The sequence below is a fragment of the Lethenteron reissneri genome, chromosome 1 (genome assembly GCF_015708825.2).
Source record: "Lethenteron reissneri isolate LAM-NWPU_2019-01 chromosome 1, ASM1570882v1, whole genome shotgun sequence".
NCBI lineage: Eukaryota > Metazoa > Chordata > Hyperoartia > Petromyzontiformes > Petromyzontidae > Lethenteron > Lethenteron reissneri.
Window position 1 is genome coordinate 1,516,255 of NC_083779.1, and position 24,292 is coordinate 1,540,546.

Sequence of the window (24,292 nt, forward strand, 5' to 3'; positions counted from 1 at the left end):
CACACACACACATATACACATACACACACCCACACACACATACATAATCACACACACACATACTCACACACACACACACCCCCCCCCCACACACACACACACACCTACTCACGAACACACACACATACACACACTCACACACATACATACTCACACACACAAAACACCCCACACACACATACCCACTCACACACACACACCCACACACACACATACACACACCCCCACACACACACACACACCCCCACACACACCCCCACACACACACACCCCCACACACACATACACACGAACACACACACATACACACCCCACACACACACACACATACCCCCACACACACACACCCCCACACAAACATACACACGAACACACACCCCACACACACACATACACCCCCCCCCCACACACACACATACCCCACACACACATACACACACACACACCCCCCCCACACACACACATACCCCCACACACACACACATATACCCACACACACATACCCCCCCACACACACACATACCCCCACACACACGAATATACACACATATACCCCCACACACATATACCCCCCCACACATACCCCCACACACACATACCCCCACACACACATACCCACACACACACATACCCACACACACACGAACACACACATACCCACACCCCCCCCCCTACACGCGTGGGCGTTTCCTCACGAGGGGAAGGAGTTGAGAGCGCCAGGATTGAGACTCCTGGCGCCCCGCTCCACTCCAGAGTTCATCACCACTACCACCACCACCATCACCACCATCACCACCACCTCCACCATCACCACCTACACCACCACCACCATCACCACCATCACCACCATCACCATCACCACCTCCACCACCTCCATCACCTCCATCCACCACCACCTCCATCCACCACCTCCACCACCATCACCACCTCCACCACCTCCTCCACCACCACCTCCTCCACCACCTCCATCCACCACCTCCACCACCACCACCTCCTCCATCCACCACCACCACCTCCACCACCATCACCACCTCCACCACCACCACCGCCTCCACCACCATCACCAGCTCCACCACCACCTCCTCCATCCACCACCACCACCACCTCCACCACCTCCACGTACGTAGCGCATCGCTTGCGGGGCACACAGAGACACGCACGCACACCACGCAGCTTCTCACGCACGCACACCACGCAGCTTCTCACGCACGCACACCACGCAGCTTCTCACGCACGCACACCACGCAGCTTCTCACGCACGCACACCACGCAGCTTCTCACGCACGCACACCACCCAGCTTCTCACGCACGCACACCACGCAGCTTCTCACGCACGCACACCACGCAGCTTCTCAGGCACGCACACCACGCAGCTTCTCACGCACGCACACCACGCAGCTTCTCACGCACGCACACCACGCAGCTTCTCACGCACGCACACCACGCAGCTTGGGATACGCGCTACACTACACGCACGAGATTGTGAGACACAACAGCGTGTCACGCACACACTACACACACTACACACACACTACACACACTATACACACACACTACACACACTACACACACACTACACACACACTACACACACACTACACACACTATACACACACACTACACACACTACACACACACTACACACACACCCTACACACACACACACGCACACACAGGCGCGCACACACATACACTACACACACACTACACACACACTACACATACTACACACACACTACACACACTCTACACACACACACTACACACACTCAACACACACACTCTACACACACTACACACACACCACACACACACTACACACACACCACACACACCACACACACACTACACACACTACACACACACCACACACTACACACACATACTACACACACACTACACTCACTCTACACACACACACTACACACCAGAGGTGGGACAAAGTCATTGTTATGCAAGTCCAAGTCGAGTCTGAAGTCATCAAATTCATGACTCGAGTCTGACTCGAGTCCAAGTCACATGACTCGAGTCCACACCTCAGAGGTGGGACAAAGTCATTGTTATGCAAGTCCAAGTCGAGTCTGAAGTCATCAAATTCATGACTCGAGTCTGACTCGAGTCCAAGTCACATGACTCGAGTCCACACCTCTGCTACACACACTCAACACACACACTCTACACACACTACACACACTCGCTGTGTAGTTAAAACCAGACGTACTCTGTTTCTTGTGCAGGACCACGGGCTTACAATTCGCTGGTGAGTACATCATCCAATCGTGCAATCAGCTTGCTCAGAAGTTTAAACAAATCATCCTCTCGGCGAAAAGGAGAGCGCGCTGAGGCTGAGTCCCAGCGAAGCCGTCGGCGGAAATTCCACGTTTCCATGGAAGGGGCCGGTGGTTACCGCGAGATGACCACCGGTCAACTTTTGCGCTGCACGGACAGATCGGTCGTGCGGAGTTGACGCGTGGCGGTCGACGGCTCCGCCGAGTGATGGAGCTTCTCTCTCTGAATCGAGACCGTCCACTCATTACGGGACTAGCGTTGTCATCACGTTTCAGTGTCTCATTATCCGTCGCTTTTCCATCAAAAACGATCGTCGCAAATGATAGCAGCTGATGATGAAGACGTCGTCGTCGTCGTCATCACGTGGACACTTATAGCAGCAGACGATTGCTCTAAACCAGCGGTTCTTAACTTTTACTGAAGCCTCGCAACGCTTTGTTTCTGGATCGTAATCTTGTTTTTTTACAATGTTAATAAATACACAGGGATTCATCTTCTTGGTTCTTTCGGTAAAGTCACGTAGAAGGGAAATAATAAAGTAATAAAAATAAAACGTAATAAAATGTTTCTTTCGGTAAAGTCACGTAGAAGGGAAATAATAAAGTAATAAAAATAAAACGTAATAAAAAATGTATTTAATCATAAAATTATAAAAATAAAATAAAAAAATGTATTTTTCCTATTTTATAATGAAATAAAACATAAAATATATATTTTTTTTATGTTTTATTTTTATTGTTTTATTATTTCCCTTCTACGTGACTTTACCGAAAGAACCAAGAAGAGGAATCCCTGCAGTCACGAAAGCTTTAAATCGAAATACACAGGGGTTTGATGAAACAACGCACCCGTGCTTAATGTGTGTGTGTGTTCGATGATTTACCTTCTAACAAAAAATCTGGACCGTGTCTCGCACCACCTCCAGAAAGGGCATCTCGTGGCCCCAGGGGATGCGCGATGCACCCCAGGTGGAGACGAAGCGCCGCTCGCGACGCGTGGTGTTCGTTCTAGATGTGGCGGTGGGGGGGAAACGACGCAGAACCCGGATAACAAAAACAATCCACGAGACCGTGGCAGAGAGAGAGAGAGAAAGAGACACGCAAACTCCGAATATCACAACAGGCACCATCGCGGTCGAACCAACCGAGCTCCTGTATGCCAGGCGAGGTAGTTAACATCGCCTAGCCAGCGCCGCGCCCCCAAGTGACGGTTCTGATTCTGAGGTTCTAAACAGCCCTGAGGTTCTCTGAGGTTCTAAACAGCCTTGATATTCTCTAAGGTTCTAAACAGGCCTAAGGTTCTCTGAGGTTCTAAACAGCCCTGAGGTTCTCTGAGGTTCTAAACAGCCCTGAGGTTCTCTAAGGTTCTAAACAGCCCTGAGGTTCTCTGAGGTTCTAAACAGCCCTGAGGTTCTCTGAGGTTCTAAACAGCCCTGAGGTTCTCTGAGGTTCTAAACAGCCCTGAGGTTCTCTAAGGTTCTAAACAGCCCTGAGGTTCTCTAAGGTTCTAAACAGCCCTGAGGTTCTCTGAGGTTCTAAACAGCCCTGAGGTTCTCTGAGGTTCTAAACAGCCCTGATGTTCTATAAGGTTCTAAACAGCCCTGATGTTCTATGAGGTTCTAAACAGCCCTGATGTTCTCTGAGGTTCTAAACAGCCCTGAGGTTCTCTAAGGCTCTAAACAGCCCTGATGTTCTATGAGGTTCTAAACAGCCCTGAGGTTCTCTGAGGTTCTAAACAGCCCTGAGGTTCTCTGAGGTTCTAAACAGCCCTGATGTTCTATGAGGTTCTAAACAGCCGTGATGTTCTCTGAGGTTCTAATCAGCCCTGAGGTTATCTGAGGTTCTAAACCGCCCTGAGGTTATCTGAGGTTCTAAACACCCCTGAGGTTCTCTGAGGTTCTAAACCGCCCTGAGGTTATCTGAGGTTCTAAACATCCCTGAGGTTCTCTGAGGTTCTAAACCGCCTTGAGGTTCTCTGAGGTTCTAAACAGCCCTGAGGTTCTCTGAGGTTCTAAACCGCCATGAGGTTCTCTGAGGTTCTAAACAGCCTTGAGGTTCTCTGAGGTTCTAAACAGCCTTGAGGTTATCTGAGGTTCTAAACCGCCCTGAGGTTCTCTGAGGTTCTAAACACCCCTGAGGTTCTCTGAGGTTCTAAACCGCCCTGAGGTTATCTGAGGTTCTAAACATCCCTGAGGTTCTCTGAGGTTCTAAACAGCCCTGAGGTTCTCTGAGGTTCTAAACACCCTTGAGGTTCTCTGAGGTTCTAAACACCCTTGATGTTCTCTGAGGTTCTAAACAACCCTGAGGTTCTCTGAGGTTCTAAACAGCCCTGAGGTTATCTAAGGTTCTAAACAACCCTGAGGTTCTCTGAGGATCTAAACAGCCCTGAGGTTATCTGAGGTTCTAAACAACCCTGAGGTTCTCTGAGGTTCTAAACAGCCCTGAGGTTCTTTGAGGTTCTAAACACCGCTGAGGTTCTCTGAGGTTCTAAACAGCCCTGAGGTTTTCTGAGGTTCTAAACAGCCCTGAGGTTCTCTGAGGTTCTAAACACCGCTGAGGTGCTCTGAGGTTCTAAACAGCCCTGAGGTTATCTAAGGTTCTAAACACCGCTGAGGTTCTCTGAGGTTCTAAACACCCCTGAGGTTCTATGAGGTTCTAAACAGCCCTGAGGGTCTCTGAGGTTCTAAACACCGCTGAGGTTCTCTGAGGTTCTAAACACCCTTGAGGTTCTCTGAGGTTCTAAACAGCCCTGAGGTTCTCTGAGGTTCTAAACACCGCTGAGGTTCTCTGAGGTTCTAAACAGCCCTGAGGTTCTCTGAGGTTCTAAACAGCCCTGAGTTTCTCTGAGGTTCTAAACACCGCTGAAGTTCTCTGAGGTTCTAAACAGCCCTGAGGTTATCTGAGGTTCTAAACACCGCTGAGGTTCTCTGAGGTTCTAAACACCGCTGAGGTTCTCTGAGGTTCTAAACCGCCCTGAGGTTCTCTGAGGTTCTAAACAGCCCTGAGGTTCTCTGATGTTCTAAACAGCCCTGATGTTCTCTGAGGTTCTAAACAGCCCTGAGGTTCTCTGAGGTTCTAAACAGCCCTGAGGTTCTCTGAGGTTCTAAACCGCCCTGAGGTTCTCTGAGGTTCTAAACAGCCCTGAGGTTATCTGAGGTTCTAAACACCCCTGAGGTTCTCTGAGGTTCTAAACAGCCCTGAGGTTCTCTGAGGTTCTAAACAGCCCTGAGGTTATCTGAGGTTCTAAACAGCCCTGAGGTTCTCTGAGGTTCTAAACAGCCCTGAGGTTATCTGAGGTTCTATACAGCCCTGAGGTTCTCTGAGGTTCTAAACCGCCCTGAGGTTCTCTGAGGTTCTACACAGCCCTGAGGTTCTCTGAGGTTCTAAACAGCCCTGACGTTCTCTGAGGTTCTAAACAGCCCTGAGGTTCTCTGAGGTACTCAACAGCCCTGATGTTCTCTGAGGTTCTAAACAGCCTTGAGGTTATCTGAGGTTCTAAACCGCCCTGATGTTCTCTGAGGTTCTAAACACCCCTGAGGTTCTCTGAGGTTCTAAACCGCCCTGAGGTTATCTGAGGTTCTAAACATCCCTGAGGTTCTCTGAGGTTCTAAACAGCCCTGAGGTTCTCTGAGGTTCTAAACACCCTTGAGGTTCTCTGAGGTTCTAAACACCCTTGATGTTCTCTGAGGTTCTAAACAACCCTGAGGTTCTCTGAGGTTCTAAACAGCCCTGAGGTTATCTAAGGTTCTAAACAACCCTGAGGTTCTCTGAGGTTCTAAACAGCCCTGAGGTTATCTGAGGTTCTAAACAACCCTGAGGTTCTCTGAGGTTCTAAACTGCCCTGAAGTTCTTTGAGGTTCTAAACACCGCTGAGGTTCTCTGAGGTTCTAAACAGCCCTGAGGTTTTCTGAGGTTCTAAACAGCCCTGAGGTTCTCTGAGGTTCTAAACACCACTGAGGTGCTCTGAGGTTCTAAACAGCCCTGAGGTTATCTAAGGTTCTAAACACCGCTGAGGTTCTCTGAGGTTCTAAACACCCCTGAGGTTCTCTGAGGTTCTAAACAGCCCTGAGGTTATCTGAGGTTCTAAACACCGCTGAGGTTCTCTGAGGTTCTAAACACCCTTGAGGTTCTCTGAGGTTCTAAACAGCCCTGAGGTTCTCTGAGGTTCTTAACACCGCTGAGGTTCTCTGAGGTTCTAAACAGCCCTGAGGTTCTCTGAGGTTCTAAACAGCCCTGAGTTTCTCTGAGGTTCTAAACACCGCTGAAGTTCTCTGAGGTTCTAAACAGCCCTGAGGTTATCTGAGGTTCTAAACACCGCTGAGGTTCTCTGAGGTTCTAAACACCGCTGAGGTTCTCTGAGGTTCTAAACCGCCCTGAGGTTCTCTGAGGTTCTAAACAGCCCTGAGGTTCTCTGATGTTCTAAACAGCCTTGATGTTCTCTGAGGTTCTAAACAGCCCTGAGGTTCTCTGAGGTTCTAAACAACCCTGAGATTCTCTGAGGTTCTAAACAGCCCTGAGGTTATCTAAGGTTCTAAACAACCCTGAGGTTCTCTGAGGTTCTAAACAGCCCTGAGGTTATCTGAGGTTCTAAACAACCCTGAGGTTCTCTGAGGTTCTAAACAGCCCTGAGGTTCTTTGAGGTTCTAAACACCGCTGAGGTTCTCTGAGGTTCTAAACAGCCCTGAGGTTTTCTGAGGTTCTAAACAGCCCTGAGGTTCTCTGAGGTTCTAAACACCGCTGAGGTGCTCTGAGGTTCTAAACAGCCCTGAGGTTATCTAAGGTTCTAAACACCGCTGAGGTTCTCTGAGGTTCTAAACACCCCTGAGGTTCTCTGAGGTTCTAAACAGCCCTGAGGTTCTCTGAGGTTCTAAACACCGCTGAGGTTCTCTGAGGTTCTAAACACCCTTGAGGTTCTCTGAGGTTCTAAACAGCCCTGAGGTTCTCTGAGGTTCTAAACACCGCTGAGGTTCTCTGTGGTTCTAAACAGTCCTGAGGTTCTCTGAGGTTCTAAACAGCCCTGAGTTTCTCTGAGGTTCTAAACACCGCTGAAGTTATCTGAGGTTCTAAACAGCCCTGAGGTTATCTGAGGTTCTAAACACCGCTGAGGTTCTCTGAGGTTCTAAACACCGCTGAGGTTCTCTGAGGTTCTAAACCGCCCTGAGGTTCTCTGAGGTTCTAAACAGCCCTGAGGTTCTCTGATGTTCTAAACAGCCCTGATGTTCTCTGAGGTTCTAAACAGCCCTGAGGTTCTCTGAGGTTCTAAACAGCCCTGAGGTTCTCTGAGGTTCTAAACCGCCCTGAGGTTCTCTGAGGTTCTAAACAGCCCTGAGGTTATCTGAGGTTCTAAACACCCCTGAGGTTCTCTGAGGTTCTAAACAGCCCTGAGGTTCTCTGAGGTTCTAAACAGCCCTGAGGTTATCTGAGGTTCTAAACAGCCCTGAGGTTCTCTGAGGTTCTAAACAGCCCTGAGGTTATCTGAGGTTCTATACAGCCCTGAGGTTCTCTGAGGTTCTAAACCGCCCTGAGGTTCTCTGAGGTTCTACACAGCCCTGAGGTTCTCTGAGGTTCTAAACAGCCCTGACGTTCTCTGAGGTTCTAAACAGCCCTGAGGTTCTCTGAGGTTCTCAACAGCCCTGATGTTCTCTGAGGTTCTAAACAGCCTTGAGGTTATCTGAGGTTCTAAACCGCCCTGAGGTTCTCTGAGGTTCTAAACACCCCTGAGGTTCTCTGAGGTTCTAAACCGCCCTGAGGTTATCTGAGGTTCTAAACATCCCTGAGGTTCTCTGAGGTTCTAAACAGCCCTGAGGTTCTCTGAGGTTATAAACACCCTTGAGGTTCTCTGAGGTTCTAAACACCCTTGATGTTCTCTGAGGTTCTAAACAACCCTGAGGTTCTCTGAGGTTCTAAACAGCCCTGAGGTTATCTAAGGTTCTAAACAACCCTGAGGTTCTCTGAGGTTCTAAACAGCCCTGAGGTTATCTGAGGTTCTAAACAACCCTGAGGTTCTCTGAGGTTCTAAACTGCCCTGAGGTTCTTTGAGGTTCTAAACACCGCTGAGGTTCTCTGAGGTTCTAAACAGCCCTGAGGTTTTCTGAGGTTCTAAACAGCCCTGAGGTTCTCTGAGGTTCTAAACACCACTGAGGTGCTCTGAGGTTCTAAACAGCCCTGAGGTTATCTAAGGTTCTAAACACCGCTGAGGTTCTCTGAGGTTCTAAACACCCCTGAGGTTCTCTGAGGTTCTAAACAGCCCTGAGGTTATCTGAGGTTCTAAACACCGCTGAGGTTCTCTGAGGTTCTAAACACCCTTGAGGTTCTCTGAGGTTCTAAACACCCTTGAGGTTCTCTGAGGTTCTAAACAGCCCTGAGGTTCTCTGAGGTTCTAAACACCGCTGAGGTTCTCTGAGGTTCTAAACAGCCCTGAGGTTCTCTGAGGTTTTAAACAGCCCTGAGGTTCTCTGAGGTTCTAAACAGCCCTGAGTTTCTCTGAGGTTCTAAACACCGCTGAAGTTCTCTGAGGTTCTAAACAGCCCTGAGGTTATCTGAGGTTCTAAACACCGCTGAGGTTCTCTGAGGTTCTAAACACCGCTGAGGTTCTCTGAGGTTCTAAACCGCCCTGAGGTTGTCTGAGGTTCTAAACAGCCCTGAGGTTCTCTGATGTTCTAAACAGCCCTGATGTTCTCTGAGGTTCTAAACAGCGCTGAGGTTCTCTGAGGTTCTAAACAGCCCTGAGGTTCTCTGAGGTTCTAAACCGCCCTGAGGTTCTCTGAGGTTCTAAACAGCCCTGAGGTTATCTGAGGTTCTAAACACCCCTGAGGTTCTCTGAGGTTCTAAACAGCCCTGAGGTTCTCTGAGGTTCTAAACAGCCCTGAGGTTATCTGAGGTTCTAAACAGCCCTGAGGTTCTCTGAGGTTCTAAACAGCCCTGAGGTTATCTGAGGTTCTAAACAGCCCTGAGGTTATCTAAGGTTCTAAACAACCCTGAGGTTCTCTGAGGTTCTAAACAGCCCTGAGGATATCTGAGGTTCTAAACAACCCTGAGGTTCTCTGAGGTTCTAAACAGCCCTGAGGTTCTTTGAGGTTCTAAACACCGCTGAGGTTCTCTGAGGTTCTAAACAGCCCTGAGGTTCTCTGAGGTTCTAAACAGCCCTGAGGTTATCTAAGGTTCTAAACAACCCTGAGGTTCTCTGAGGTTCTAAACAGCCCTGAGGTTATCTGAGGTTCTAAACAACCCTGAGGTTCTCTGAGGTTCTAAACTGCCCTGAGGTTCTTTGAGGTTCTAAACACCGCTGAGGTTCTCTGAGGTTCTAAACAGCCCTGAGGTTTTCTGAGGTCCTAAACAGCCCTGAGGTTCTCTGAGGTTCTAAACACCACTGAGGTGCTCTGAGGTTCTAAACAGCCCTGAGGTTATCTAAGGTTCTAAACACCGCTGAGGTTCTCTGAGGTTCTAAACACCCCTGAGGTTCTCTGAGGTTCTAAACAGCCCTGAGGTTATCTGAGGTTCTAAACACCGCTGAGGTTCTCTGAGGTTCTAAACACCCTTGAGGTTATCTAAGGTTCTAAACAACCCTGAGGTTCTCTGAGGTTCTAAACAGCCCTGAGGTTATCTGAGGTTCTAAACAACCCTGAGGTTCTCTGAGGTTCTAAACAGCCCTGAGGTTCTTTGAGGTTCTAAACACCGCTGAGGTTCTCTGAGGTTCTAAACAGCCCTGAGGTTTTCTGAGGTTCTAAACAGCCCTGAGGTTCTCTGAGGTTCTAAACACCGCTGAGGTGCTCTGAGGTTCTAAACAGCCCTGAGGTTATCTAAGGTTCTAAACACCGCTGAGGTTCTCTGAGGTTCTAAACACCCCTGAGGTTCTCTGAGGTTCTAAACAGCCCTGAGGTTCTCTGAGGTTCTAAACACCGCTGAGGTTCTCTGAGGTTCTAAACACCCTTGAGGTTCTCTGAGGTTCTAAACAGCCCTGAGGTTCTCTGAGGTTCTAAACACCGCTGAGGTTCTCTGTGGTTCTAAACAGTCCTGAGGTTCTCTGAGGTTCTAAACAGCCCTGAGTTTCTCTGAGGTTCTAAACACCGCTGAAGTTATCTGAGGTTCTAAACAGCCCTGAGGTTATCTGAGGTTCTAAACACCGCTGAGGTTCTCTGAGGTTCTAAACACCGCTGAGGTTCTCTGAGGTTCTAAACCGCCCTGAGGTTCTCTGAGGTTCTAAACAGCCCTGAGGTTCTCTGATGTTCTAAACAGCCCTGATGTTCTCTGAGGTTCTAAACAGCCCTGAGGTTCTCTGAGGTTCTAAACAGCCCTGAGGTTCTCTGAGGTTCTAAACCGCCCTGAGGTTCTCTGAGGTTCTAAACAGCCCTGAGGTTATCTGAGGTTCTAAACACCCCTGAGGTTCTCTGAGGTTCTAAACAGCCCTGAGGTTCTCTGAGGTTCTAAACAGCCCTGAGGTTATCTGAGGTTCTAAACAGCCCTGAGGTTCTCTGAGGTTCTAAACAGCCCTGAGGTTATCTGAGGTTCTATACAGCCCTGAGGTTCTCTGAGGTTCTAAACCGCCCTGAGGTTCTCTGAGGTTCTACACAGCCCTGAGGTTCTCTGAGGTTCTAAACAGCCCTGACGTTCTCTGAGGTTCTAAACAGCCCTGAGGTTCTCTGAGGTTCTCAACAGCCCTGATGTTCTCTGAGGTTCTAAACAGCCTTGAGGTTATCTGAGGTTCTAAACCGCCCTGAGGTTCTCTGAGGTTCTAAACACCCCTGAGGTTCTCTGAGGTTCTAAACCGCCCTGAGGTTATCTGAGGTTCTAAACATCCCTGAGGTTCTCTGAGGTTCTAAACAGCCCTGAGGTTCTCTGAGGTTATAAACACCCTTGAGGTTCTCTGAGGTTCTAAACACCCTTGATGTTCTCTGAGGTTCTAAACAACCCTGAGGTTCTCTGAGGTTCTAAACAGCCCTGAGGTTATCTAAGGTTCTAAACAACCCTGAGGTTCTCTGAGGTTCTAAACAGCCCTGAGGTTATCTGAGGTTCTAAACAACCCTGAGGTTCTCTGAGGTTCTAAACTGCCCTGAGGTTCTTTGAGGTTCTAAACACCGCTGAGGTTCTCTGAGGTTCTAAACAGCCCTGAGGTTTTCTGAGGTTCTAAACAGCCCTGAGGTTCTCTGAGGTTCTAAACACCACTGAGGTGCTCTGAGGTTCTAAACAGCCCTGAGGTTATCTAAGGTTCTAAACACCGCTGAGGTTCTCTGAGGTTCTAAACACCCCTGAGGTTCTCTGAGGTTCTAAACAGCCCTGAGGTTATCTGAGGTTCTAAACACCGCTGAGGTTCTCTGAGGTTCTAAACACCCTTGAGGTTCTCTGAGGTTCTAAACACCCTTGAGGTTCTCTGAGGTTCTAAACAGCCCTGAGGTTCTCTGAGGTTCTAAACACCGCTGAGGTTCTCTGAGGTTCTAAACAGCCCTGAGGTTCTCTGAGGTTTTAAACAGCCCTGAGGTTCTCTGAGGTTCTAAACAGCCCTGAGTTTCTCTGAGGTTCTAAACACCGCTGAAGTTCTCTGAGGTTCTAAACAGCCCTGAGGTTATCTGAGGTTCTAAACACCGCTGAGGTTCTCTGAGGTTCTAAACACCGCTGAGGTTCTCTGAGGTTCTAAACCGCCCTGAGGTTGTCTGAGGTTCTAAACAGCCCTGAGGTTCTCTGATGTTCTAAACAGCCCTGATGTTCTCTGAGGTTCTAAACAGCGCTGAGGTTCTCTGAGGTTCTAAACAGCCCTGAGGTTCTCTGAGGTTCTAAACCGCCCTGAGGTTCTCTGAGGTTCTAAACAGCCCTGAGGTTATCTGAGGTTCTAAACACCCCTGAGGTTCTCTGAGGTTCTAAACAGCCCTGAGGTTCTCTGAGGTTCTAAACAGCCCTGAGGTTATCTGAGGTTCTAAACAGCCCTGAGGTTCTCTGAGGTTCTAAACAGCCCTGAGGTTATCTGAGGTTCTAAACAGCCCTGAGGTTATCTAAGGTTCTAAACAACCCTGAGGTTCTCTGAGGTTCTAAACAGCCCTGAGGATATCTGAGGTTCTAAACAACCCTGAGGTTCTCTGAGGTTCTAAACAGCCCTGAGGTTCTTTGAGGTTCTAAACACCGCTGAGGTTCTCTGAGGTTCTAAACAGCCCTGAGGTTCTCTGAGGTTCTAAACAGCCCTGAGGTTATCTAAGGTTCTAAACAACCCTGAGGTTCTCTGAGGTTCTAAACAGCCCTGAGGTTATCTGAGGTTCTAAACAACCCTGAGGTTCTCTGAGGTTCTAAACTGCCCTGAGGTTCTTTGAGGTTCTAAACACCGCTGAGGTTCTCTGAGGTTCTAAACAGCCCTGAGGTTTCTGAGGTCCTAAACAGCCCTGAGGTTCTCTGAGGTTCTAAACACCACTGAGGTGCTCTGAGGTTCTAAACAGCCCTGAGGTTATCTAAGGTTCTAAACACCGCTGAGGTTCTCTGAGGTTCTAAACACCCCTGAGGTTCTCTGAGGTTCTAAACAGCCCTGAGGTTATCTGAGGTTCTAAACACCGCTGAGGTTCTCTGAGGTTCTAAACACCCTTGAGGTTCTCTGAGGTTCTAAACAGCCCTGAGGTTCTCTGAGGTTCTAAACACCGCTGAGGTTCTCTGAGGTTCTAAACAGCCCTGAGGTTCTCTGAGGTTCTAAACAGCCCTGAGTTTCTCTGAGGTTCTAAACACCGCTGAAGTTCTCTGAGGTTCTAAACAGCCCTGAGGTTATCTGAGGTTCTAAACACCGCTGAGGTTCTCTGAGGTTCTAAACACCGCTGAGGTTCTCTGAGGTTCTAAACCGCCCTGAGGTTCTCTGAGGTTCTAAACAGCCCTGAGGTTCTCTGATGTTCTAAACAGCCCTGATGTTCTCTGAGGTTCTAAACAGCCCTGAGGTTCTCTGAGGTTCTAAACAGCCCTGAGGTTCTCTGAGGTTCTAAACCGCCCTGAGGTTCTCTGAGGTTCTAAACAGCCCTGAGGTTATCTGAGGTTCTAAACACCCCTGAGGTTCTCTGAGGTTCTAAACAGCCCTGAGGTTCTCTGAGGTTCTAAACAGCCCTGAGGTTATCTGAGGTTCTAAACAGCCCTGAGGTTCTCTGAGGTTCTAAACAGCCCTGAGGTTATCTGAGGTTCTAAACAGCCCTGAGGTTATCTAAGGTTCTAAACACCCCTGAGGTTCTCTGAGGTTCTAAACAGCCCTGAGGTTCTCTGAGGTTCTAAACAACCCTGAGGTTCTCTGAGGTTCTAAACAGCCCTGAGGTTCTTTGAGGTTCTAAACACCGCTGAGGTTCTCTGAGGTTCTAAACAGCCCTGAGGTTCTCTGAGGTTCTAAACAGCCCTGAGGTTATCTAAGGTTCTAAACAACCCTGAGGTTCTCTGAGGTTCTAAACAGCCCTGAGGTTATCTGAGGTTCTAAACAACCCTGAGGTTCTCTGAGGTTCTAAACTGCCCTGAGGTTCTTTGAGGTTCTAAACACCGCTGAGGTTCTCTGAGGTTCTAAACAGCCCTGAGGTTTTCTGAGGTCCTAAACAGCCCTGAGGTTCTCTGAGGTTCTAAACACCACTGAGGTGCTCTGAGGTTCTAAACAGCCCTGAGGTTATCTAAGGTTCTAAACACCGCTGAGGTTCTCTGAGGTTCTAAACACCCCTGAGGTTCTCTGAGGTTCTAAACAGCCCTGAGGTTATCTGAGGTTCTAAACACCGCTGAGGTTCTCTGAGGTTCTAAACACCCTTGAGGTTCTCTGAGGTTCTAAACAGCCCTGAGGTTCTCTGAGGTTCTAAACACCGCTGAGGTTCTCTGAGGTTCTAAACAGCCCTGAGGTTCTCTGAGGTTCTAAACAGCCCTGAGTTTCTCTGAGGTTCTAAACACCGCTGAAGTTCTCTGAGGTTCTAAACAGCCCTGAGGTTATCTGAGGTTCTAAACACCGCTGAGGTTCTCTGAGGTTCTAAACACCGCTGAGGTTCTCTGAGGTTCTAAACCGCCCTGAGGTTCTCTGAGGTTCTAAACAGCCCTGAGGTTCTCTGATGTTCTAAACAGCCCTGATGTTCTCTGAGGTTCTAAACAGCCCTGAGGTTCTCTGAGGTTCTAAACAGCCCTGAGGTTCTCTGAGGTTCTAAACCGCCCTGAGGTTCTCTGAGGTTCTAAACAGCCCTGAGGTTATCTGAGGTTCTAAACACCCCTGAGGTTCTCTGAGGTTCTAAACAGCCCTGAGGTTCTCTGAGGTTCTAAACAGCCCTGAGGTTATCTGAGGTTCTAAACAGCCCTGAGGTTCTCTGAGGTTCTAAACAGCCCTGAGGTTATCTAAGGTTCTAAACACCGCTGAGGTTCTCTGAGGTTCTAAACACCCCTGAGGTTCTCTGAGGTTCTAAACAGCCCTGAGGTTCTCTGAGGTTCTAAACACCGCTGAGGTTCTCTGAGGTTCTAAACACCCTTGAGGTTCTCTGAGGTTCTAAACAGCCCTGAGGTTCTCTGAGGTTCTAAACACCGCTGAGGTTCTCTGAGGTTCTAAACAGCCCTGAGGTTCTCTGAGGTTCTAAACAGCCCTGAGTGTCTCTGAGGTTCTAAACACCGCTGAAGTTCTCTGAGGTTCTAAACAGCCCTGAGGTTATCTGAGGTTCTAAACACCGCTGAGGTTCTCTGAGGTTCTAAACACCGCTGAGGTTCTCTGAGGTTCTAAACAGCCCTGAGGTTCTCTGAGGTTCTAAACAGCCCTGAGGTTCTCTGAGGTTCTAAACCGCCCTGAGGTTCTCTGAGGTTCTAAACAGCCCTGAGGTTATCTGAGGTTCTAAACACCCCTGAGGTTCTCTGAGGTTCTAAACAGCCCTGAGGTTCTCTGAGGTTCTAAACAGCCCTGAGGTTATCTGAGGTTCTAAACAGCCCTGAGGTTCTCTGAGGTTCTAAACAGCCCTGAGGTTATCTGAGGTTCTAAACAGCCCTGAGGTTCTCTGAGGTTCTAAACCGCCCTGAGGTTCTCTGAGGTTCTACACAGCCCTGAGGTTCTCTGAGGTTCTAAACAGCCCTGACGTTCTCTGAGGTTCTAAACAGCCCTGAGGTTCTCTGAGGTTCTAAACCGCCCTGAGGTTCTCTGAGGTTCTACACAGCCCTGAGGTTCTCTGAGGTTCTAAACAGCCCTGAGGTTCTCTGAGGTTCTAAACAGCCCAGAGTTTCTCTGAGGTTCTCTGAGGTTCTCAACACCCCTGGTGGCTTTGGATTCTTCGCCGGAGACGGTAGAGGAGATGGAGGAGATGGAGCGAGGCAGCGAGTGTGTGGGGTGTTCGTGTGGCTTGCCAGGGCGAGCCGTACCATGTCCGAGGCGTGGACCCTGAAGGAGATGGAGGCGCTGGGTGGTGAGAACGGCGACGACCACGACGGCGGAGGAGAGAAGGTCGTGGAGGACTCTCTGAGCGTCATAATCAACCAACTCCGCAACCTGGGACAGAGCGGAGGGGACGAGTCGGAGCTCTACATCCAAAGCGCCGTCCCTCCGAGGTGCGAGCGCCATCGTCACCTTCACATCGTCCCCAGCAGCAGCAGCAGCTGCAGCAGCAGCAAAGTTGAACTGCTTCTTGTCATTAGTTTGTTGTATTGGTTTCCTACGGTGCGAAAGAGGTTCAACAAATATGCGTACATATATTTGACACGAATTTCTTTAGAGCCGCTTTTTGTGTTAAGTGCGTTGCCCTTCCCCCGCACTTCCGATTAGTCACGGTTTGCTACGTACGGTGCAAAAGAAGTCCACCATATACGTACATCTATACACTGACATTGTTGGACCGCGTTTCCATCGGCTTCCGTTCAACGTTCTGCGCTGTCACTTACGTTGGCATTGGAAGCACGATCAGTAGCAGCATTGTTATCATGATTGTCATCGACATTATCATCTTCATCATCAGCAGCAGCAGCAACGTTGGCATATAATAATAATAGGTTTTACCCTTTCTGGCAACACAACAGTTGTGTTAAGATTTGAAAACACCAAACTGAAACCTTTTGCAAGGACTCATGTCCTTCATTAACCACACGTACTTGTAGTGAACATGCAAACAAAACGCACGCTCTGGTAGTAGATGATGCATTGCCTTTGAAACTGATTGGTCCACACCAGAGACGGCTTTCTTTAGAGCCTCGTCTCAACCGGTGTTAGACCAGAAGACGCCAAAAGGCGAACATCACAAAGACGATGCCACCATCAGGACATTGCGAACTCGAGGTGAGCGGCTACATCAACATGAAGCAACGTCGGCATTGGAATCAAGATCAGTATCACCGTCATCGTCATCCTCATTACCATCTTCACCTGCTGTGTTTCACAGACACAGCCTGCGGTAGTATTATTGTGCCGCGCCACGCGCTGCGCGAATCATTCGGAACGATGTCCGACGTTTCGCTCCGCGTCCTGGGAGCTTCTTCTGGCAGCGGTTCAGTGAACGCTCCCACCGCAGCGGTTTAAACTCAACTGATGATCATCAATCAACCCCCAGTCCCCCGCCGTTTCTGTCTGTCCTCTCTGAATGTTGAACTTTTTTCGCACTGTACCTTGGCCAGTCGTGCTAATCGGAGGTGCGGAGCAAGGACAATTAAAACAAAACACAAAAAGTCAGTCCTAAAATAAATTAGTTTTGTCAATCTAGACGATGATTTAAAAGTGCAAAGCTCCCCGTGGCTTCCTAATATCGGACGGAGAAGAGCGTTCCAGACGGCCGCAGAAGCGCATTTGAAAGCGCCGCGTAAATTTACGCGCGTAAATGTACGCGATCTAACCCAACAAACCTCTATTATGGACCTTGCAACGTGTTAGTTCGGCAACCTGAAACCAGTGCAGCTCAGCGAGCACTGGACAGACACAGAGTGAGCTCGCAGTAACCCGTCACGACTCGTGCCAGAGAATGTCGTCCACGCTGCAGCTTGCGAAGTTTTTTTTTTTTACCAGACGTCCCGTAGAGTATTGAGCCGCAATAATCGAGCCTTGTCGATATGCTACTCTCGCCACGTCTCTCCCCTCTGCTGCCCCCGGCAGCCCGTACAGCACCCTGCCTCGCCAGTGGAGCCAGCACCTCCCTGCGCCAGCCGCACAGCCCCGGTGCAAGCGCATCCTCACTTTCGCTCCGGACATCCACTCGCAGCAGCAGCAGGAGGAGGAAGACGCGTCGTGTTGCGTGAAAGCGGCCGAGCTCGGTCTCTCCATGCCGTGCCATTACTGCGTCGCCGACACCAACTCGTCCAGTCCGGAGGAGCGGTGCGGCGAAGACGGTGAAGACGGCGGCGGCGGCGGCGTCACCACCGACGTCTCGTACGACGACGGCTGGTCGCCGGCGCCCGCCAGCGCCCACGGGAGCTACGTGGCGGGGCGCCGCCGCCACCACCACCACAACCACCACAACCACTACAACAACAACCACTACAACCACCACCAGCAGCAGCAGCTGCAGCAGAACCACAGTCATCAGCGGCGGAGGCACGGCGAGGAGGAGGAGGCGGGCCGACACCATCGCTGGGACGCAGGTGACACACGCCTGTGCAGAATCAGAATCAGAAAACAAAATAGGAATCATCTTCTTGGTTTTTTCGGTAAAGTCACGTAGAATGGAAATAACAAAATAACAAAATAAAACATAATAAAATAATGATCACGACGTTTTGGCCACAACGCAAGTAGCCGTCCTCAGGTGAAGACCAGACGCTGTCTCCCTGACAGATCTGGTCTTCACCTGAAGACGGCTGCTTGCGTTGTGGCCAAAACGTCGTAAGAATTATTTTATTATGTTTTATTTTGTTATTTTGTTATTTCCATTCTACGTGACTTTACCGAAAGAACCAAGAAGATGAATCCCTGCAGTCACGAACACTTTAAATCAGAATCAGAGTGTTTATTTGTACCGGAGGAGGAATCCGATGAGCTGTGAAGCTCTTTAATGTTTCCTTCCCGTGCCCTTCCTGGAGCACGTGGGGCGAATAACGCCGCTGAACGGGCTCTCCTAACGGGTCAGCCGCTCCAAACGATTTTTTTATTTGACCAGGTAAGGCCCACTCGAGTGAGGCCTACACTCGAGTGGTGTAGCTCTTTTTCAGCAGCGACCTGCCCATCGCAAATGACAGCTCAGCCAAGTGGCTCATCATCGTGGTCACGTGGGAAATGTTCAGCCGAATGGTCGAAATGCGTGACGTCGATTCCAAATGTGGAGGGGGGGAAATAAAACCGGAGGACCCAGAGAAAAATCCACGCGACCACGGGGAGAGAAAGAGAGAGACACGCAAACTCCTAATATGCATCCATAATAGAGGTTTTTTTGGGTTAGATCGTGTAAAAACCCCAAAAAATCTCTATTAAGGATGATATTGGTCACGAAAGGCTACGTGTTAAACTCCTAATATACATACTCTTAGTTCTTTCGGTAAAGTCACGTAGGTAAAAAATTAAATTAAAATTAATAAAAATAAAACAATAAAAATCACGACATTTCGGAGGCAACACAAGTCTCCGTCATCAGGTGGGACCGTCACAGCCAGATTTGCTGCATCAAGTGAGGCTCACAGCAAAATCTGGTTGTGACGGTCCCACCTGATGACGGAGACTTGTGTTGCCTCCGAAACGTCGTGATTTTTATTGTTTTATTTTTATTAATTTTAATTTCATTTTTTACCTACGTGACTTTACCAAAAGAACTAAGAGTATGAATCCTTGCAGTCACGAAAGCTTCAATCCTAATATACAGGCATCAGTCAGGGTAGGGATGGACCCCGCGACCTCCTGCATACCAGGCGAGGTAGTTCATATCTCACCAGCTCAGCGGCTGACCCGTTGCCACTTGGTAAACACTCGACTGCTGTTATCTTTGATCCGTTGAGGGAGGATTGGAGCAGATCCACTCCGCGTCTGAACAGACAGCAAATCGAGTGGATAGCAAATCTAAAACGACACCTTGAATCCGCTGTTGTTAATCCGCGCGAAAGAAGAAGCCGTTCCCGTGCCAACGTCTTTTTTGGATTATTTAGCTGTGTTAAGTGGGCAAATGATGGTGAGCCACTTTGTTGAGCTATCATTTGTGGCCAGGTCGCTTCTGAAAAATAAGTGAATACCTCGGTGGGCTTTGCATCGTAGGATGGGGATGGCTTCGTGTTGTATTTGTTTTTGTGTTTGGGTTTATTTGTTTTAACTTTCTTGTACGTTTCACTCCTGTCGTGTGTGTGTGCTGTTTGTTGTCACGTGCTTACCCCATAACCCCCGACTGGACATCTGTGAGTTTCGGAGCTCATCGGATTCCTCCTCCTGCAGTGTCAATACAACATTCTGAGTCTGAGCCTTGCGATGCCGCTGTTGTCGTGTGTTTCACCGCTCGCTGAGGAGGTGGAGATGGAGGAGGAGGAGGAGGCGGCCGTGACGACGTCCGCCACTGGAACCACGCGGCGCCCCCGCGAAGCTGGCGGCTGCTGGAGCCGTTCTCCACCTCGTCGCTCGAAGGAGACGACAGCTTCGAGCTGATCCTGCGCGAGGCCGACGCGGACGAGATGGCCACCGTGCGCGCCGTGCTCCACAAGAAGGAGAAGCGGCGGAGGGACGACGGCGCCGACGACGGCGCCGACCGCGGCGCCGGCAAGCGCCGGCGGGACTCCGGCCGCTTCTTCTGCTGCTGTCGCCGCGGATCCGAACCGGGAGGCGGAGACGGGACGGGCGGCCGCGACGGCGGGCGGCGGTGCTGGCGCTCGCTGGGCTCGTGCGCGCTGGCGCTGCTGCTGGCGCCGTGCCTGGCCTACGCCGCGTTCGCCGCGCTGCCGTGGAGCGCCCTGGCGCCGTGGAGGGCGGCCGCGCCGACGACGGCCGAGCGGCTGGCCTACGCGCTCCGCTGCGGCGCCCTCGCCCTGCTGCCGCTCGTGCTGGGTGGGTGGGTCGGCGCGGGGGTTGCGGGGCGGGGGGGGGGGGCCGCTGGGGGTCGCCGGAGGTCGCGGAATCGACAAATTCGTGGAGTCGTCGGGGTCGCTGGGGTTGCGACGTTGCCCGGGCGGTTGGGGTCGTGGGGTCGCTTTGTAGCTGGAGTCACAGAATTGTTGGGGTCGGGGAATCGTCGAAGTCACTGGGGTCGCCGGGGTCGTAGAATCGTCGGGGTCGCGAGCGTTGCTGAGGTCACCACGGCCAAGGGGTTGCAGGGTCGCTGGCACGGGTCGACAGACGCTGCTGTTGCGATTCTGAGTTCGATTCTTGGGTTCAGCCGCCCGTGATGAAGGAAGTGCCGGAGGTTGGGATCGTGTTCGTGCTGATGACTCCAAAAGGGGCGAAACCACCGTCAGTGTTTCTTCGACGAGACAAACGCCGCTTGCAAATAACATTCGTTTGGAAAGCCAACAACGAGTCGAGAGAGTCAAATATGTCTTCACGTGTGGAGATGCGGACTGCTGCCTATATTTGCTTTGTGCGTGTGAGAGGTAGGTCTTGTTCAACTCTCCGTCAAAACGCAGAAAGTTGGCAAAGTGGGGAGCACGGTTGGCTAATCTGCCGGTCATCTCAGTCAGCCGACCCCATGGCGCCACCCGGGTCTGTCCCGTGATCTCCAGCCAGCGAGACATCGACACTTCACGTGGCCTCAAAGTGCACCTAGCCTGGCACAAGCGCCGTCGTGACGTCTCCGCCATGAATGGCGTTTCGCGCGCTGCGCCATGAACCCAGTTCAATTCCCACTCACGGCTATCAGCACCAGTGCCGATTATCTGGGCCGCCCATAGGTCGACTCGGCCTCAAATGAGGCGGCCGGGCGGGCGCGTTTCTGGCCACCCAGCCCGTCGTGCGCCCCGTGCCTGGCCGGCACCTGCCACTAGCGGCACTTGCCCCCCCCCCGCGACGTTCTATCGCGAGCTACAATACGCGAGCATCTTTGTCTTTGCATTCCGCCACCGCCAGGCATGCTGGCGACGGGGCTGGCGCTGCTGCTGCGGCAGCTGCGAGGTGGTGCCGCGGGGACGTCCACCGTGCGTGCCCAGCGCGCGTTCGTGAGCGACACGGCCCAGCAGCTGCTGCTGCACCTGCTGGCGGCACTCGTGCTGGCGCTCAACGTGGAGCCACACTTCCTGCCTCTCGTCCTCGTCACGGCCGCACTCTTTGTGATCTCACGGTGAGGGGAGCGGTGGGATGAGCGGAGAGACGCCAGGCGGTGGATTCCTGACGTATATTGGAGTTTGCGTGTCAATCGCTCTCTGGGCTGGCGAGACGTTAACTACCTCGCCTGGTATGCAGGATGTCGCGGGTTCCATCCCTATCCTGACCGATGCCTGTATATTAGGAGTTTAACACACAGGCTTTTTGTGACCAATATCATCCGTAAAAGAGTTTTTTGGGGTTTTTACGCGATCTAACCCAAAACACCTCTATTATGGATGTATATTAGGAGTTTGCGTGTTTCTCTCTCTCTCTCCCTGTGCTCGCGTGGATTTTTACAAGGGTCCTGAGGTTTTCTTTTTCCCCTCCACATTTAGAACCGCAGCTGGAACAAAACATTCCGCACGCGGCGATGGTGAAGCCGCTCCGTTGCGCTGTCGTTTGCGACGGACAGGTCTCTGCTTAGAAGCAGCTACGCGGCTCAAGTCTGAGCCTTACCTGGTAGAATCAAGAATAGATTAGCTTAGTTTTTTACTTGCTAACAGCACTTGCCCCAAATGTGGCCGCTTTAAATTTACACGTGACAAAGCCAAGATGGTTGAGCCGTCATTTGTCAATTGGCAGATCGCTTCTGAAAAAGAGCTACAGCACTTCAAGTTCAAGGTCATTTATTAGGTATAGCCCTGTGAGCCATTCGGCTCTTGAATCGGGTGCAACCGCAACAAACAAAAAACTAAAACATGAACAAAAAACATCTTAAAGTGACTATGTGACTGAATGCAAACAGAAAATCCAAGAAAAGATGGCAAAATATTGCAGAAAAAGCATCGTACACCAACACTGTGTGCAAAAATCCCAGTGGGATGCAAGTCAAAAAACAAAAACAACCACAAGATAACAACCACAACATCCACTCAAGTGTAGGCCTCACCTGGTGAAATAGAAAGTTTTACACCATTGGAACCTCATTTGCCAGTAAATGCTCACCCCGAGCTCTCATACTCTGATGGTGCATTGTCTTTGAGTTGTGCGCCTTTTGGCGTCATCTGGTCCAACCCATGTGAGACTAGGCTCTAAGGAAAGCTGTCTCGGGTGTGGACCAATCAACTTCAAGGACAGTGCACATTATCAGTTGTGTTTTTTGTTTGCATTATGACTGCAGGTATTGTGGTATATGCAAACATGACTCCTTGTAAAAAGGTGTCAGTTTTGTTGCCAGATAGAAGGGTAAAAAAACAATTATTATAATAGAAAGTTTTAGTTCAGCTCACTAACAGCCCTTGCCCCCAACGGCAAAGGTGGTGGTGGTGGTGGTGGGGGGGTGATCTCTTATCTTGCCCCCTCCGTGTCCGTGCCCGTGACCCAGCCTCGTGTTCTGGGCCACCATCAGGAGCTGCTACGCCGGCTTCGGCTTCTGCCTGAGCTTCGCCCCGTCGCTCGCGATGCTCTGCCACGCGCTCTACTGCCTCTTCACGCTGGGGCCGGCCGGCCCGCACGGCGGCCTCGACGACGGGGGCCACGGGGGGACGGGGGCCCGCTCGCCGCCACCCCCCCACGTGCCCCCGGAGGTGCAGTGGTGGGGCAGCTGAGCCGCTGGAGACGGCCCGCAGCCCCCGGCGCTAATCGCAGGGGGGCGAGGCCGTGGTGGCCGCCGTTTCGCTCTCTCTCTCCCGCCGCCCGTTTTACCGGCGGGGTCAAGGGGAGAGGGGAAACGTCCGAGACGGTCGGTGGGGGGGAAGGGGGCGGGTGGCCGGGGCAGGCGGGGGGAGGCTCGCGGACCGAGCGGACGCACAGACTTGGACTTGGACTTCTTCTACGAGGCATCCGTCGCGCGGTGGAGAGATGTTAACTGTGGTGAAAGATGTTAACTGTGGTGAGAGATGTTAACTGTGGTGAGAGATGTTAACTGTGGTGAGAGATGTTAACTGTGGTGAGAGATGTTAACTGTGGTGAGAGATGTTAACTCCCTCGCCTGGTATGCAGGAGACCGTGAGGGTCGAGTTCGACCCTGACGACACCTGCTGTGTATTTGGAGTCTGCGTGTTTCTCTAATCCGTGGTCGATTGGATTTTTCTACCGGGTCCTTCGGTTTTTCCCTCCACGTTTAGAATCGACGTCACCACGCGTTTCGAGTTATTTGGCTGCTGTAAATGTTGTGTAGCTCAGTGGGGCCTGACCTGGTTACAGTAAAAAATAGTCAACAAAACACCGTAATGCCTTCTTCCAGTAATGATTTCTCCCCACGTTACATTTTTTTAACTTTTTTAAAATATTATTTCACACAATCCATCGGCTGTACGCCCTTCTGGGAGGGAGCATCGAAATATATCAGCAGCATTGGCTCAATACAAGCAAGATATCCGGACCGGTTTCGATATTCATTGTCTAATCAGCGGAGCCCGGCTTGTTTAAACCAGTGGCCAGTGAACTGTCAGATGTTTTGTAGGCCAGGACGTTTTGCTGCAAGCAATGGGTCCTTTGCCAGCATCCGTTTGAAAGCAACCCGGAGTTGTTCCTGCATTGAACCAACCGTCCTGGTGAGACGGACTTCCAAAATGCGTGCAACTCATGGGTTGTGTACATTTTAATTTTTTTTCACATTTTTTAAGTCGTGGCGAGACGTTCCCTCTGACCCTTTACTTTTGTATACTCACCGCAAATCTAAGACTTTTATAAGCACATCATTTAATAGAGTGTTAATATATATGTCTTCGTACTGCATTTTGTGGTTGCATGACGGTTATGTTGGCCGAGTTGCATAGCGGTGAGACAGGGTTTGCATCCACGAGAGCTGTTTTTTGGGGTTAGATCGCGTGAATATAAATGTGTCGTTAAACCCGCCACCACCCGACACAGCCAATTAGCGAGGTTCGTCACGTAAACAGAACGTGACAATTCGTTACTAGTACAGCAC

General features: G+C 50.6%; 1 protein-coding gene across 3 annotated transcripts; it reads left to right on the plus strand.

The window, feature by feature from the left end:
- The first annotated feature begins 712 nt into the window (after positions 1-712).
- Positions 713-23,071, plus strand: LOC133349175 (uncharacterized). Of its 3 annotated transcripts, XM_061562652.1 has the most exons (7): positions 713-1,119; positions 2,238-2,260; positions 15,585-15,782; positions 17,311-17,795; positions 19,636-20,169; positions 21,184-21,394; positions 22,745-23,071. In XM_061562652.1, the coding sequence occupies exons 3-7, from the start codon at positions 15,598-15,600 to the stop codon at positions 22,965-22,967; spliced, it is 1,638 nt and encodes a 545-aa protein (XP_061418636.1). In that variant the 5' UTR covers positions 713-1,119; positions 2,238-2,260; positions 15,585-15,597; the 3' UTR covers positions 22,968-23,071. The 3 variants fall into 3 exon arrangements, with proteins under 3 accessions (XP_061418636.1, XP_061418466.1, XP_061418548.1); XM_061562482.1 differs by lacking the exon at positions 713-1,119 and having other exon boundaries at positions 1,878-2,260; XM_061562564.1 differs by lacking the exon at positions 713-1,119 and having other exon boundaries at positions 1,878-2,260; positions 19,639-20,169.
- Positions 23,072-24,292: the final 1,221 nt, after the last annotated feature.

Excerpts from the sequence above, each read along its gene's own strand:
- LOC133349175 (XM_061562482.1), top strand. The coding sequence starts at position 2,130 with ATGACTCGAGTCCACACCTCTGCTACACACACTCAACACACACACTCT. Across the intron at positions 2,261-15,584 it reads CACGGGCTTACAATTCGCTG|GGCGAGCCGTACCATGTCCG; the intron begins GTGAGTACATCA and ends GTGGCTTGCCAG. Across the intron at positions 21,395-22,744 it reads GCACTCTTTGTGATCTCACG|CCTCGTGTTCTGGGCCACCA; the intron begins GTGAGGGGAGCG and ends CCCGTGACCCAG.